Raw genomic sequence first — 15000 nt, forward strand, 5'->3', positions numbered from 1 at the left:
TTAATCAGATAAAAAAAATAATAACTTTAAAGCAATAATTTGCAATCTTTTTTACATAAACAGAACTTTAGGATTTGTCAGAACTTGTTCTCTACACTCACCAACATGCCTACTCAGACGCACACTCACACTGATACGCACAGATGCACAAACACACATACTCAGACATGCACAATCACAAACACACACACTCACACACATGCACACTCACAAACACACACACTCACACACATGCACAGACACACACACTCACAGACGTACACACTCAGAACTCAGAGAACAAGAGATGAGAATTCCAGAACTAACCACTCAATGTATCAACAGATAACTTAGGGACTGCGCACTAAAGGTTAAGGTTATTAATTAGATATCGAATTACAAATCCCAGCAGCACTTCCTATGCATGAAGCCACATTATATCGGACTGTTAAACGCAGGTCTGCGTTCAGCACCTCAGAGGAGATATTTACGCCTTGCTTCCCTTGAAGCCTCCGTAGTATTTTAAAACGAAGACGTTATCTAACCCAACAGCGTGGCTCAAACACGGGGAATGAACCACTAGCTAGCGAGCTAACAACAATGGTTAGCCTAGCTGTTAAGTTATTGTACACGCAACGCGACTGTGCAGTGACATACGAGAGGATACAGGGCGCCACCAGAACCTTCTGGACCTCCTGTCTGTGGCGCTCCGCTCCACTCAACTATTTTGTTCAATACTCAAACATCTCCGCGACTTATTGAGCGGCGTAATAATCGCGCGACACAACGAATCAACAATGAAATACAATGCCAAATTTTTTAATAATCGAGTTTCATCAATTTTATCGATTTGTTGTTGCAGCCCTAATCTATATGTAGCCAAGCATTGTTGAAGCGACACTTCCCTGGCATAGTGAATTATACCGCTCACGAACCGACCTACTGTTGCTACAGTAGGTAGCTGAGGGAAGCGGACGGCATGTCATGTGTTAAGGTGCGTTCACTCGCAGCGCAAATAATTCACGCTGCGACTATGAGAGCGTATGCCTGCTTATATCTTTCTTTTAAAAGCATATCAATTTATTTAAAACTCAGCGTAAATGAACAACATTAACATACGAATATAACACATTTCCATGACTTTTACATGACTTTTGGTATTTTATTTGTTTCCATGACTTTTCCAGGCCTGGAAGTTACCATTTTAAAATTCCATGACTTTGAAGGTTTTTCATGACTGTACGAACCCTGTGAGAGTCGGTTCTCCAACTATATTAGAACATTTGTTTGATTTGTTGAGAAATACTTTTTTTTCGCCCTCCAACTTTTCCACTTCCTTGAATGGACGTTCTCCGTTACAGCATAACCAACACTGCTGCTAGGATAACTGGTCTCCACATACTTTATCTTGCAACTAAACAATTAGGCCCCCCGCACTCATTCGGAACATCAATAGAGCAGAAACATCCAGCACACCCACTCAATCGCAACCCCACAGAACATCAAGGAGGGCAGAAGGGCTTCGGGGGTCATCGGTTCGCTCGTGAGCCTGGACATTGATCTCGGCTATCCATCTCGAGAGACCATCACCCCAAATTCTGAAAAATGCATCTCAAAAGATCGAGGAAGCTCACGGGAGACGTTCGAAGCAAAGGAAACACAGGTGCATCCTTCCCGGATGTCTTTTTGTAGCGGAATAATCTGGAATAACCTCAAACCAAATGTATCCGTTCCTTTTGTTTGTTGTTAGATGTTTTTAACATGATTAGATGGGTCAGATAGGCCAACAGTTGGTATAGCATCACTGGAAGGCTCTGTTCGAACAGCACTCCCTAACGACATATTTCACTGAGCTATTACTGTCGGAGACATCCAATTCAACTCCTATAATCCTGGCGTGATGTTTACAAACCAAAATTGCTGCTGTCGTCAAATCATTACATCTCAGCCTTTTCGCTTCAATATAGAAAAACAATATTATCTTAAATATACAGCATAAGTATAGCTCATCTGACAGAGACCATTAAATACAGCTGAATACCTAAACAAAGGACAATGCAGACACACTCACATTCTCATACTCACACACAATATAGTACTTCATTTGGTACTTTTTTCAACTTGCTTCGATACCCAGCATGTGAATGGGAGCAGAAAAGCCACCACGAGCAAATTAATTTTATCAGCGATAACAAGTATTATTTTGTTTCCCACTAATTAGTTTTGTAGCACATTCTGTTGCAACATTTCTCTCATTTGTATGATGCTGTGTGATAACTTACATAGAGTGGAGCTTGTTGGGGATTCAGTTTCATGATGATGGACTCTAAAGAGAAAAAACAACAACAAGGGACAGAGGAGTGAGCATTTATTCTACGGAGGCAATATGTGGAAAAAGTTATCAGCATTAGTGGGATAGATTAAATGATCTCAGACACAAATGTATTGACTTTTTACCCACAAGCCAATTCTACTCCAGCTCTGAAGGGTCAATACACTGCAAAAAGTAGACAAAACTAAGTGAACAACATACTACACAATATTTAGAGATACCTATAGAGATTTGTGATTATCAGTCGTATATATAATTATTAGGTGGGTAAATCAAATAATAGTAAGTTCAGAAAATAACATAAATTCACTGTAATTTATTATTTAAAACCAGGAAAAGACAACACTTATGCCACACTACGATATGACTAAATCTAAGACGATTTAGTCATAATATCGCTATAATATTGATAGACTGCACAGCCCTTTACACATACACACACATACTATATACGTCATGCACTGGAACTTGACCAACTTGCATTCAAAAACATTTACAAAAAAGGTTTGGAATTGTAATTCCTGTGAATTATTATTTTTTACCAAATTTCTGTTGTACAATGTATTATTTCAATAATAACTAACAATGTGTAAATTGACATCTTTTTATTTATGCATCTGTCGCATTTAGTTTTTGGATCAGTGCCCCTCCCACTTTGCACGCGTTTTCTAACGCGCAGTATTGAGCTCTCAGGGCCATCTAACTGAAAACACAAGCAACTCTTTGCAACGGCACAGTCAGTGCTCAATTTCATTTGGACACTCCTCTTTCCATAAAAACACAACACGCTGGAAACCATTGCCGGGGAGCCTGTTGGACGGGTTGGATGGCGTTAATGCAGCATATCTACCTGCTGGTGCGTCAGTGTAGCCAAACCCTTCAAGGTGTGCTGGGCACAAAACACAGATTTCAAGTTCTCACGCAGGTGTTGATTTTATTCTTCCGAGGCCCAATTAAAAAAAACATGAAGCTTTTTTTTTTTTTCTTTTTCATGGCCACAACATCTGATTAATGGAAACCGAAAGATTAGTCAACTGATGTTGTGGTTTGTCCATCTTTTGAACCATCAAGGAGCTGTAAAGCTGCCACAGGCTGCAACTTAATTGTTCTTTTTCTTTTGTTCAGGTATTCCCCCCAATGTCAACGTCCACATCAACGGCGTCTTTGTCTCCAAGTCTTTCTCTCTTTCCAGTGTCTTCTCTATATTTTGTGTGTGTGTTTGATTTGTCTTACTGTCATGGTGTTTATTGCTTCTTAATGTTTTAATGATAAAGGTATATGCACAAGATTACAATATCATATTTCAACCTGGGAAAGAAAGGATTCGTAATAAGGCTTCTTATTGTCCCAGCAAAGCAGTCACATGTCAACATGTCAGTGGGGATTATAAAACCTGTTCTTCCTTCCACTTTATAAGAGCTTTATATAGTTTGTCATATGCAGAAGCTGCACTGCGACTGCAGAGTCATATGCAAATTTTAGCTGGAGTAAGAAATGGACCAGTGGTTCTGGAGTGACCGAATGAGGAGTATGAGCTGAAGATGGCGAGTCATTCTTCAGTCCAAGCTGGAAGACGCGTCCTCTCATCACGTGCATGAAAGGCAGCAGCGAGTGTTCAAAGGACTGCTGTTAATTACAGACGTGTCACTAAGACGAGCCGAGGTCGGGTTGGGGGGTCAGCACTCAACTCCTCTACACTTGCACTGATGTGGTCGGCCTATTCATGGGCAGGAAACAGGAAGTAGGGGGGAAACAGAGGAGCCTTACAAATCCCCTTCACACACTCGACAGGGGACAACAAGCCTTCCTCACAGTGCGCACACGCGCACGCACACACACGCCTGTTAGGCATGTGGGGTGGTTAAAAAGCTGTGAGTCTAATTTAATACAGCGAGAGAGTTATTGTCACATTGCATGGTATAACACCCTGTAATGTATGGCACCCACCTGCGTCCACACACAAAAAAGACAAAACAATAACGAGCACCCTATTGGATCAAATGTAGATCTATGACATTTGACTCTCTGGCGCAGGTAAAGTATCTCAGACGGACAAGAGTTCTCTTTTGAGGCCAACATGTGAGGAAGCCGCCGCGTCACAACTTTCAAACTTTGGAGACTCCACAGAAGGAGTGGGTCAATTGACAGGTGACAGGGTACAAAAACCTTGAATCCACCAATAAATTCTGTTGTTTAGGCCTGTTTACAATTACTATATTGGCTTAAAGCTGATTTTTACTCTGGTTTCACGCAGAGACGCAAACACGCAAAGACCCCCTTGTGTAGTCCCATCTGCCATTTTGCGTGCGTCACACAAAATTTCTGACTATCCGTCAAAGCTACGCGAGCCGTTCGCAGCCCGCAAGATTGTGATTGGTCTGCTAACCACATCCTTTCTGAGTCTTGCATTTCCGGTTTCATAGCATAATACTGCTATTTTTAAAAGCCATAGCGGAAACACAAACAATGGATCCCGTTAAAGAACGTTTGGGTGAAGAGGTCCGCAAATATGAGCGTTTATATAACCCGTTTTTGACAGAGTATAAGGACACGAATGGTAAATTCCTGGAGGGAGATATCGGTGAACGTCGGCGTGCAGGTCGACTCTAAATTATCGTTGCGCCACCTACTGTTCTGGCGTATGGAAAACGCATGGGAACTATGAACCAAAACGAGTCCGTCAATCCAACTGCGTGGCCATCCGCAGTTGTAGTCGCAAGAGTATATATCGCCCTTCATTGTATAGCAATGGTTGGATGGTTACACCAGCTATAAACAAGGAAATCAGAAGACGCGCTGTTTTTTCCACAGTTTGCTTGTAAACGGAAACCTTTTTTTACTGCACGTAAGACGGGGAAGGTTTATGGAGCCAAATCCAAGTCATATGAATTGTTCATTTGAAAAAATGATTCAAGCCTTAAAAAAGAAGTTTTGTTTTTGAAAAAAAGATTTGAACCTGAAGAAGGAAGTTTTGTTGTTGAACTTTGAAAAATTCAGCAATATATTATGACAGTCATTCTGGCAAAAACAGATGTTAACAAAGACAACAAGCATTAAAGGACTTGAGCTGGGTAAGTAACCGTGTAAGAGCAGTGTAAGTAACAATCCCCCAAAACTTGCTAATATCATTAAGCTAGCATTTGCTAATGCTTTATGGTCTAAAACAGCTTGCTAAACATACCTGTGCCAATTTAGTTGGCGTCAATGGCATCAATTTAGTTTACTACCAATCCTGTGAATTAGCTGTATGATGGTAGTGAATCATAATTCTTGTGGTACCTACGTTACCTGAAGTCAACACAGTTAAAGCCGGTTCTCGGGATCCTTTGTTAGCTGTCACTTATGAGGCCAAGCCGCTGTAGTGGATACCACGCCCCCTATGCCAGATACGGGTCGAAACTCTTTTTTTCAAGTTCAAATCTTTTTTTCAAATGAACAATACATATGACCTGGATTTGGCTCCATAAAGGTTCAGTCGCCAAAGGACATTAAGCAGGAGGCATTAAGATGACTTAACGTTTACAGCGTCGGATCTTCTTGTCCTTCTGGCTGTCTGGCTGCAGAGTTAATCCTGCTACATAGCCCACCCGGCACCCTCATCCTTCAGCAGGGGGGTTCATTTGGGATCAGTCTGCTTCCAAAGCCCACTTATAGTGAGTCAACACAGACTGGCTCACTGAGGCTGGTGCACAGCGCGTAATGGCTGACAAGAGGCCACCCTTCATAAGCTGTGACTTTTTCATGGACACAAACTGTAGACGACGCGAAAGGGTTTATCGTTTTTTCTGCCTCTATATCCAGAGCTGGCAGGAATGTTTTTCTATTTATTTTTTATTAATCACATCTGGTCTATTTATAGGAAGGAGAGGTTTTGAAATAGAGCTATCAGATGCTGCAGCGGCAGAAAAAAGGTGTTTTTTTTTAGACTCGCAAGCACCAGACCTAATGGTCAAATTTTGTGCCTAAAATTAGACACAGTGCGAGTACATTTTTCATCTACTCGTGCATGTGCGACCAGTAAACTTGCAAACTGCTCCACTCTCTCTCACATGCTGCCTGCATGCAGAGAGTGCATGGAGACGTAGCTCAATGGGGCGGGGTTTAGGGGCTCCAGCTCAGAGGAGGAGCAGCAGCATGCTCACAGTCTGTCCGTTTACATGATGGTATCAATTCGAATTTTGCTTTAGTTGGACTATGCTATTTTTCGGGGCAACTGCTATTATCCTAATATACATGGCAGTAAATAAATCGAATCATTGGCCGAAAGCATGTCATATCCGATACGATAGGTGGCGCTGTTTTCATTACATCAAGTGATGATATAGCCATCTTCGCTTGACCTCTTCACTCTTCATAATGGAGAGAACCCCGCTACCTTCGGGGGTTGTCGGGGAGCTAGCGCAGAGCAAACAGGGAACTAGCAGCAGCGCTAGCTGGCTACAGCAGGGACCTAGTGGAGAGCAAACAGGGAACTAGCAGCAGCGCTAGCTGGCTACAGCGACAGCTAGTGGGGACACCTGACTTTTACGTTTGTTTGTTTTGGCCGGCTGGCCGGCTGGCCAGCTCCCGGCAGTGACAACTCGACTTACAGGTCAAGACCTGGGAGGGAGGAGGGCGGCGGGATCCTGAGCATGTGCAAAGACGCATAGTCCAGTTCCTAATCCAATTCACCGTTTACGTGCTGCGATGTCCGAATTATCAACTGAGTCGGATCAAGTTATCCAGGGGAGTTAATCCCCTGGACCGCAATTTTTCCAACAAAGGTGTTTACATGAAAGGGATAATTCGAGTTTAGTCAAATTAAGCCAGTAATACCACAGTCAGTGAGTGATCGGGGGAGACACGGTCTCGAGTTCAGGAGTTTTTGCCGACCGTCATCTGCTAGTAGAAAAAAAATGCCAGGAGTGGAATCTGGAGATACTTTGGATACAGTGCCGACTTTGAGGAAAAGCCCACTGACACCGATAGACCCGTCTGTAAAACGTGCTTTAAAGCAACACAGACAAATGGAGGTAACACGTAACATGGGGGGAGACAACGACGGCGACAAATACACGCTGCCGGAAACGGCTTCAGGCCTGTCTGACATTACGTCTTACCCGGATACAACAGATACGTTTTCCTAATTGGCTATTCCTGCAGACCATTTCTTCTTTTTGATTGGCTGACGAGTGGCACCTCACGGGGAGACGTGCTTAATTCCTCCGTGGTGAGGGCACCGCGACAGATCATGTTTGCGTGTTGCGGCACATTAAACAGCCTTGAGTTTTTCAGCGTGAGAAATAGGATGTGTGGCGGGAGGGTGTGACTTAGGGGCCGATCACACCAGACATGACTAAAAAAAAGCAACCCTTTAAAAAACGCCTTGACGAAAATGGGGCGGGCGTTTTGAAAAAAAAACTCGCCACGCGCATGAAAGGCGTGCCCTACCATGGGGAATCAATGGTTTTGTCAGCGACGCGTTTTTTAGAGCCGCATCTGGTGTGATTGGCCCCTTAAGACTGAAATGAGTGACAGTCACGCTCAATGCGTGACACTTGAGAGCCCTGCACTCATATACAGCCACGAATAGCATTAGCCTAGTTTGACTACAAGCATATATGATCATAAGGTCAGAATGCACACAAAAGTTTACCAAATGAAACACAATTGATGCAAAATGGTGACATGCTGTTGGAGCCTGAGGGTGGATCTTGAGTTAATTAGTTTTAGCTAAGAAAAAATACTTATCTGTAAAATTATGTAATTCTACAATTGCTCATACATAACTATGTAGTCATCTGGTCAGATAGGGACAATAGGCGTACATAGCCATATAGTACATATCAATGCTATGATGGCACCATGCAGTTTTTATTAACATCTTGTTGTATGCTAATACTAATATTAATGCCACTAGTCAAGTGTTCAAAAAGCTGGGCGGAAACAAGCCGGTAAAAAAGGGGTTTTAATTATTACTATTATAGATAAATATACCAGTATCCTATTTATGGTATCGTATCGAATTCTGGTATCGTATTGTTAATATTGGTATTGTGACAACCCTACTGTTGACTTCTAGGCTCAAATCAGCCAACACAGGCACCTTATCCCCCACCAAGGAGCGATCTTTTTGTAGGAAGTGTTAATGCACGTTATGTCAACTTGTTCTGTTGTTGTCAGCATAAATATTCATTTTGTATTTTTAAGCTGTATAACTGGTCTATGTTATAAAAACTATTGCACAAGTTTATAAGATTGTAGTCTATGCATTTCTTGTCAAAGTATTTATCAGTAATACAGTGAAAATGATAGGGAAACTTTGCGAGTTGATTAATAGTGTGCGCCCCTAAATTTTCTGCTTGTGCCCCTAAAATTTTTATTTGGTGGACTGATGTTTTGAAGCCTTGAGTTCCTTGATTTTGCCATCACGATCTTGCATTACAGTCGACTCCATGTTGTTGTTTTTTCCGCAACCAGTGAACAAAAGTTACCAGTTCTATACAATCAGAGGAGTCGCCCCCTGCTGGTCAGTCGAGAGAATGCACGTTTTAAGACACTTATGCATCGGCTTTACTCTGCAAAACCGGAGGTTGCAGCCTGGTCTCAAACCACTTCATCGGTCCGGACACAAGGACGTAGTACCTTTTTTGAAACATTTCCAGAGGTCGTCAAGTACCAGGAATTTTGTGCCTCAAATAGTCAGGGTGTTTTAAGATGAGCAGAGTGCACACAGAGGTTACTGCTCCACAGCCTCCATACTTTCAACTGTCTAAAAGTGCCGGTCCGGAGAAACACTTGCACAGAGACACTTCAGATGCAATCTGGGCCTGGATTGTATTTAAATAGGTTGTTAGCATTCCTAACTGCTCTAAAATAAAGGCATGAACCAACTTAAACCAAACTAAACTCTGAGGTTGGAGGGGAGTGTGGTGGGAGGGGAGTATGTGTGTCTGTCTAACAGTGTATAACTGCAATGATGCATGCTGGTATCTGTCACGATAACAGGCCGAGGCCACTTATGATGGCCGGTTCCATGGCCTGTGTTGATGGACAGAAGCTTGAGATAGCCTGAAGAGGAGGAGGACGATGAGGAGGAGGAGGAACATTAGGGGCTGTTCACATGTTGTGCATCTAAAAGCACGCGGAAAACACGGGCACTGCAAGCTTCCGTGGTTTTGTCCAATGGGGCTAGTGAGGTCACCGGGCTATACAAAATAAATTGAATTGAAAAACTCTGTTTCAGTGTTGGACTGGCAACTTGTCCGGGATGTACCCTGCCTTCACCCTTTGACAGCTGGAATTGGCCCCTGAACAGGATTAGCGGTTGGATAATGGATGGAATGGTTAGATGTTTCAGAGGCTTATTTGGTCATATTTTTATCTTCTTCTCATAAACAAATGTGTGTATCCACAGCTTTATACATTTGACAGCATAATGTGTCTGCTTATTCACGTCTTTGTGTGCTCACACGGTTTATTTCGGAATTGGACGCTGAACCGTTTTCTTAACCCCTTTAAACCCAGACAGTTAGTGAGCTTCCGACTCAGTGGGGCGTTTCTTGCGTTTCTTGTAACATTAACCTCTCTGTGGCCTCATTTGTCCCTGTATTCTACGAGAAACAGACCCTGCCAGAAAGAGAGAGGAACCCAAACGTGCCTTTTGCCCAGTATAACACTGTAAATCATTAAAAATTATAAATTGTTTTGAGTCAATTATGGTTTCCCAGTGCAGAATATTATGTTTGTTACATGACCTCCTGACAGCAAATTCTGGGGTGAAATATCCCAATTTCAAACTCCAATTTGGTTTTCTTTCCTGGCGGAAACGTCAGTCACACACAATGTGTTTGATGATCGTCGGAGAGATGAAAATCCGACGATAACGTTGCTGTTTTTCTCCAGTTGTTGTCCAAGATAAACGGTGTAGTTTTGGTGACCGTAAATATAGCATGCTTCTCTTGATCCCGTCGGTGGGTTTTGGGGTTCGAAGGGTCAAACAGGGTTATAGTGTGAGATAAGGTACAAAACCCACATGATCATACATGAAGGCAGCTAAGCCACATTTGTGTTACAAAAATACAAACACACACATGGTTGTGGTGAGAGGAGCAGAAAGGGAGGGTAAGACGGGGCTATGTTGCCACAACTTGTTGTAATTATGTGTTGTACAACTGAATGCTGACTCTGGCTATTCTTTTAACGGAGAGGTACAGCGAGAGGCTGGGGACTAACTCAGCTGGCCAGAAGTTATGTCTGGTATGGAAGGACTGAGACGGGGGTGGGGGGGGTTAGACAAAAAAAGAGAAAGGGAGGGGCACACAGAGTGGAAGGACAGAGCAGAAGGAGCAGAGACGGGGAGGCCGCTGCTGAGGCTGCTAATCTGAGACCAATCTCCTGCTTTTAGCTGCGATGCACAGCGGAGGGGGGCTACTACTGCTGTGTCGTTACTCCCTTCCGCCAGCTGCACACGTGAAGTGGCAGCAGGCTGGGGCTTTATCACAACAAGCCAGTGCGACTGCAGGAATGGCCGCACTGCTGCTGCTGCTCCACCACAATGCAGGTCACGGTTAAGACCCCAGCCGTCAATGCACATCGATTTTCATGGGTGCCTACAAAAATACAGTACTTCCTGTACAGCCATGGGAAAAGAAAGAGCGTCAGCTATGGTACTTCAAATGTCAGGGATGAGGAGCTTGGTTGGTTAGTCAAAATGACAAAACAAAGGGATGCAGTTTGACACCGATATTAGGGAGAAATTCATGGGAAATGAGGACCCACTGGAACTTCTCCATCAAAAGTGACATCAGAAGACTAGAGGAAAGAGTGAAACTCATAAAGCACAGGGCCTTTAATCATATATTATCAGATTACCAATAGGGCAAAGTGGGGCCACTCCATGGGGCCTGGAAGCTCCAGTTCCGGACACTGACAAGCCATGATCGTGGACCTGGCACTGCAGCCCGTTGAGGAACAGAGAGTTCAGCGGCGCCAAGTGACATCACAGGAGGAAGTTATGAGAAGCTGAACTTGATGCAAATCAATTTCAATGGGACTTTGAAGCAAACACACACAGCTGTTTAACAGCTCCAGTGCAGACGCAGTGGAGTATCTTTGATTGGTACAAATAGTCTATTTGTGTACCTCAGATTCAAGTATAGTGGCTGGATCTGCATCACACACTCAGTATGGTAGAGAGTGTGGAGAACAATATGGTTTCATATTTTTGTCGGGGTTTCATCACTTGACGTATCTGACCGAGGTGGACGTTCCGGCCTCACCTTGTCTTTTTACAATCTGTCGTCAGTGTTGGACCAGCTTCGCCTTTTTTATCTTTAACCAACCAATGCCTTTAACCAACCAACATCTTCTTGAGAAAAAAAACCTACACGGTTTAAGTCGCTCAGTTCGTTAACCCACCTCTGATACGATAGTGTCCCAATAGTTAACTCACAAAACCATATTATTGCCATTTTAAACATTTAAATTATATATAATATGTTATAATAACAATGCAATTCATGCAGTGTGTGTTTTATCTATTAGGAGGACGTTTTCACTACAGTAATTTTGTAGTGTTTTTTGTCAGTCACAGACTCAGTCTTGGTTTTATTCCAATTTCCTGTCAACTTTACCCATGACCGCACAAGAAAAAATAAATCAAACTACAAAAGCGATCATTACCAATTGGCTTGACTTGTATTTGCAATATTAATAATTTCTATAATAAAATGTTGATCCTTGTATTAACGGCATATTGCAACGCAAAATATCACTCTACTATATTACATGTTTCCCCCACCTCTAATAAGAAGCCTTGATTACTAAATGGTAATCAATAATCAATCATCATAATACCAACAAAAGCAGCAGACAAAGCTTCTACCAGACCGTAACGAGGAACTATATATGCCTCGATGGCCTGGTGGCTCTGTGCCCCAAGCGTGAGTGTGATTCTCTGACCTAAGGTCGTCATCTCACATTCAACAGACTCAGTGAGTTTGCATGATGGTATCAATTCAAATTTTGCTTTAGTCGGACTATGCAATCTTTCGGGGCAACTGCTATTATCCTAATGTACATGGCAGTGAATAAATCGAATCATTGGCATGTCATATCCGATATGATAGGTGGCGCTGTTTTCATTACATTGAGTGGTGATACAGCCATCTCTGCTTGACCTCTTCACTCTTCATAATGGAGAGAACCCCGCTACCTTCGGTGGTTGTCGGGGAGCTAGTGGAGAGCAAACAGGGAACTAGCAGCAGGTAGCTAGCGGGGACACCCACCGAAAGTAGTATCCCGACTTTTACGTTTGTTTGTTTCTGCCGGCCGGCTCCCGGCAGTGACAACTCGACTTCTAGGTTACGACCTCGGAGGGAGGGTGGGAGAAGGGCGGCGGGATCCCGAGCATGCACAAAGACGCATAGCCCAGTTTCTAATTCAATTCACCGTTTACATGTCTGAATTATCGACCGAGTCGGATCGAGTTACCCAGGGGTGTTAATCGGATCATAGTTGGACCGCAATTATTCAAACAAAGGTGTTTACATGAAAGGGATTATTCGATTCCAGTCCGATTAAGCCAATAATTCGAATGCATGTAACCACAGTCAATGTTACTGCAGACCTGACCTTCTGACACCCCTTGACCTAAAAACGCACACCAATTGTGGGTTTTTGCAACAATGCCACTGTGATAAACAGCCCGCGGCCGTCACAGAGCTTCATTTCCCTGCAGAAGAGCAGCGCTCTTCAGATAAATGTCTTGGGGGGACCAAATGCAACGTCTATAAACATTCCCGCCACGCAGTGATTTTATGTGAAAATGTTTCTACATGTTTCTTGTGTGCTGCTGCTGCAAAAAAGGTCCAAGCGTTTCCTCCTGGCCGTGTGCGAGCCAACGGAAGCCTTTGTGATTTCAGAGCTGTCAGAATAGGTTTGTTAGCAGACAATAGAGACGTGATCTCTGTCTCTTTTCTTTCCACATGTTTTTTGACATCAAAGGTGATGATTTAAGGGTGATAAATTAGCAGAAACTACGATCTCAGTAGTGTGCAATTACATGAGACAACGGGTTGTTTTTTTTGTTCGCTTAGATTGAGTTCTTTATGCCTATATAGGGAGTGGGTCCTCTTTGGAGAGGAGAATGTCACTATCATGTTTCTACAGTGGCCCAAAACGGACAAACCAAACGCTGTCTCTATAAGGGGGCCTTTTAAGTTTTTTGTGTTACTTGCAGGCCAACGTAGTTCTCCAATACGCTTCAATGCTGAGCTGATAAATCATATATCAGAAAGCCCTGATAACATATATAATATTATTAAGTTTAAGCCAGAAGGCAACCTCCGGTTCTGCCAAGTGAAGCAAATGTGGACGTGTCATAAACTTGCATTCTCCTCTCCACTCCTCTGGTTGCAAACATAAGTCTGGTTGTATAGAAGCCTATGATAAAATGACCCTACTTCTCTCTCAGTAAACATTGTATGAGTTTATGGTCTCAATCTGTAGTTTAAAGTTGTCTTCAATACAGCATGATGTTCATTGAGTAAATTATGCTCTATTTAGAGTCATAGACCCTAAGCAGAGTATGCCGATCTTGAGACTTCAAAACGGCAGTCCACAAACCATAAGGTGACATCACCACAACCGCGTCAACTTCTTCGATAGTCTTCGGTATAAGCCTTAATAATTACCAAAGGTTTCTGAAACGTTTGTTTTTTAAAGTTTAGTCACGTTCAAAAGAAATTTGTATTTCAAAATGTCATGTTCTACAAAAGTGGTTTAACCTGATCCGGCTTCAGTTTTTTTTGTCTGTTTAATAGGATTGTAAGCAGTCTTTGAGTTTCGGATTGCTGGTTGAATACATTTTTTTCATTATTTAATGTACTCCTTTAATCACATATTTGTAGGTAGCATAGGTTTGCTGATGTAGAACAGTTCCAAAGCAGCAGGATAAGTTTGGTGTGTTCCCTTCAAATCAAATCTTAAACACACTACAAGATCTACCGGTTTTGACTGACTCAAGAATGGGTGTACTGTTTCTTTCGGTGTTGTACATCGTGTGTGTTTACCTGTGATAGGTCTGGTTGCCAGGGAGTAAGGGTGTGTATTTTTAAGGGATTATTTTAATAAAAGCGTGGGAGCTGCTGCTCCAGACAAAGTCTTGCTCACATGTGACCGGGCGGGCTTTAGCTGCCACTCAAGCACAGCGGCCTTTATACTGACAGAAAGAGTGTTTACAGTAGATGCAACGATATGCTATGCAATTACTGAAACGCACACACGCACACACACACACACACACACACACACACACACACACACACACACACACACACAGGGTGTAATTAGTGGCATCCCTGTAGGATATGACTCATCAGATCTTCCAGCAGTCCTGTAAGGCCACGTAATTATCACTGTGATTAAAGATAGCTGCTGACAGTGCCAAATCTGCTCCTTAACAAAGAAGTCTCAGATAGAAATCTTTCAACGGCAATAACATGGTGAGGTATTATGATTACATTTTTTTTTGTTTTCACATTTACTAGATGAGGCACTTTTTGGAGCGCACGCGTTACTCAGAAAAATGAAGGAAATCTAAGTAAAAGGACAGTAGTAAATATCTAATAATTATCATTCCAGTTCTTTTGCTCTGTTTATTTTTTATTTTGTTAAAAAAGTTGACGCTCCCGAATGGTGAATTAGCC

The 15000-nt window shown here is 42.7% G+C and overlaps 1 protein-coding gene across 6 annotated transcripts in view; it reads right to left on the bottom strand.

Moving 5' to 3' along the window:
* Window positions 1-15000, bottom strand: part of LOC137804753 (A-kinase anchor protein 13-like) — a 126952-nt gene that overhangs the window by 101509 nt on the left and 10443 nt on the right. For all 6 annotated transcript variants that reach the window (XM_068604120.1, XM_068604117.1, XM_068604118.1 and 3 more), the window contains exon 2: window positions 2262-2305. In XM_068604120.1, the coding sequence (XP_068460221.1) occupies window positions 2262-2294 (33 nt within the window). In that variant the 5' untranslated portion in view covers window positions 2295-2305. The remainder of the gene's footprint in view (window positions 1-2261; window positions 2306-15000) is intronic.

Source organism: Clinocottus analis, unplaced genomic scaffold (assembly GCF_023055335.1).
Source record: "Clinocottus analis isolate CAN_PGR_092001 unplaced genomic scaffold, fCliAna1.0.p SCAF_61, whole genome shotgun sequence".
Lineage (NCBI taxonomy): Eukaryota > Metazoa > Chordata > Actinopteri > Perciformes > Cottidae > Clinocottus > Clinocottus analis.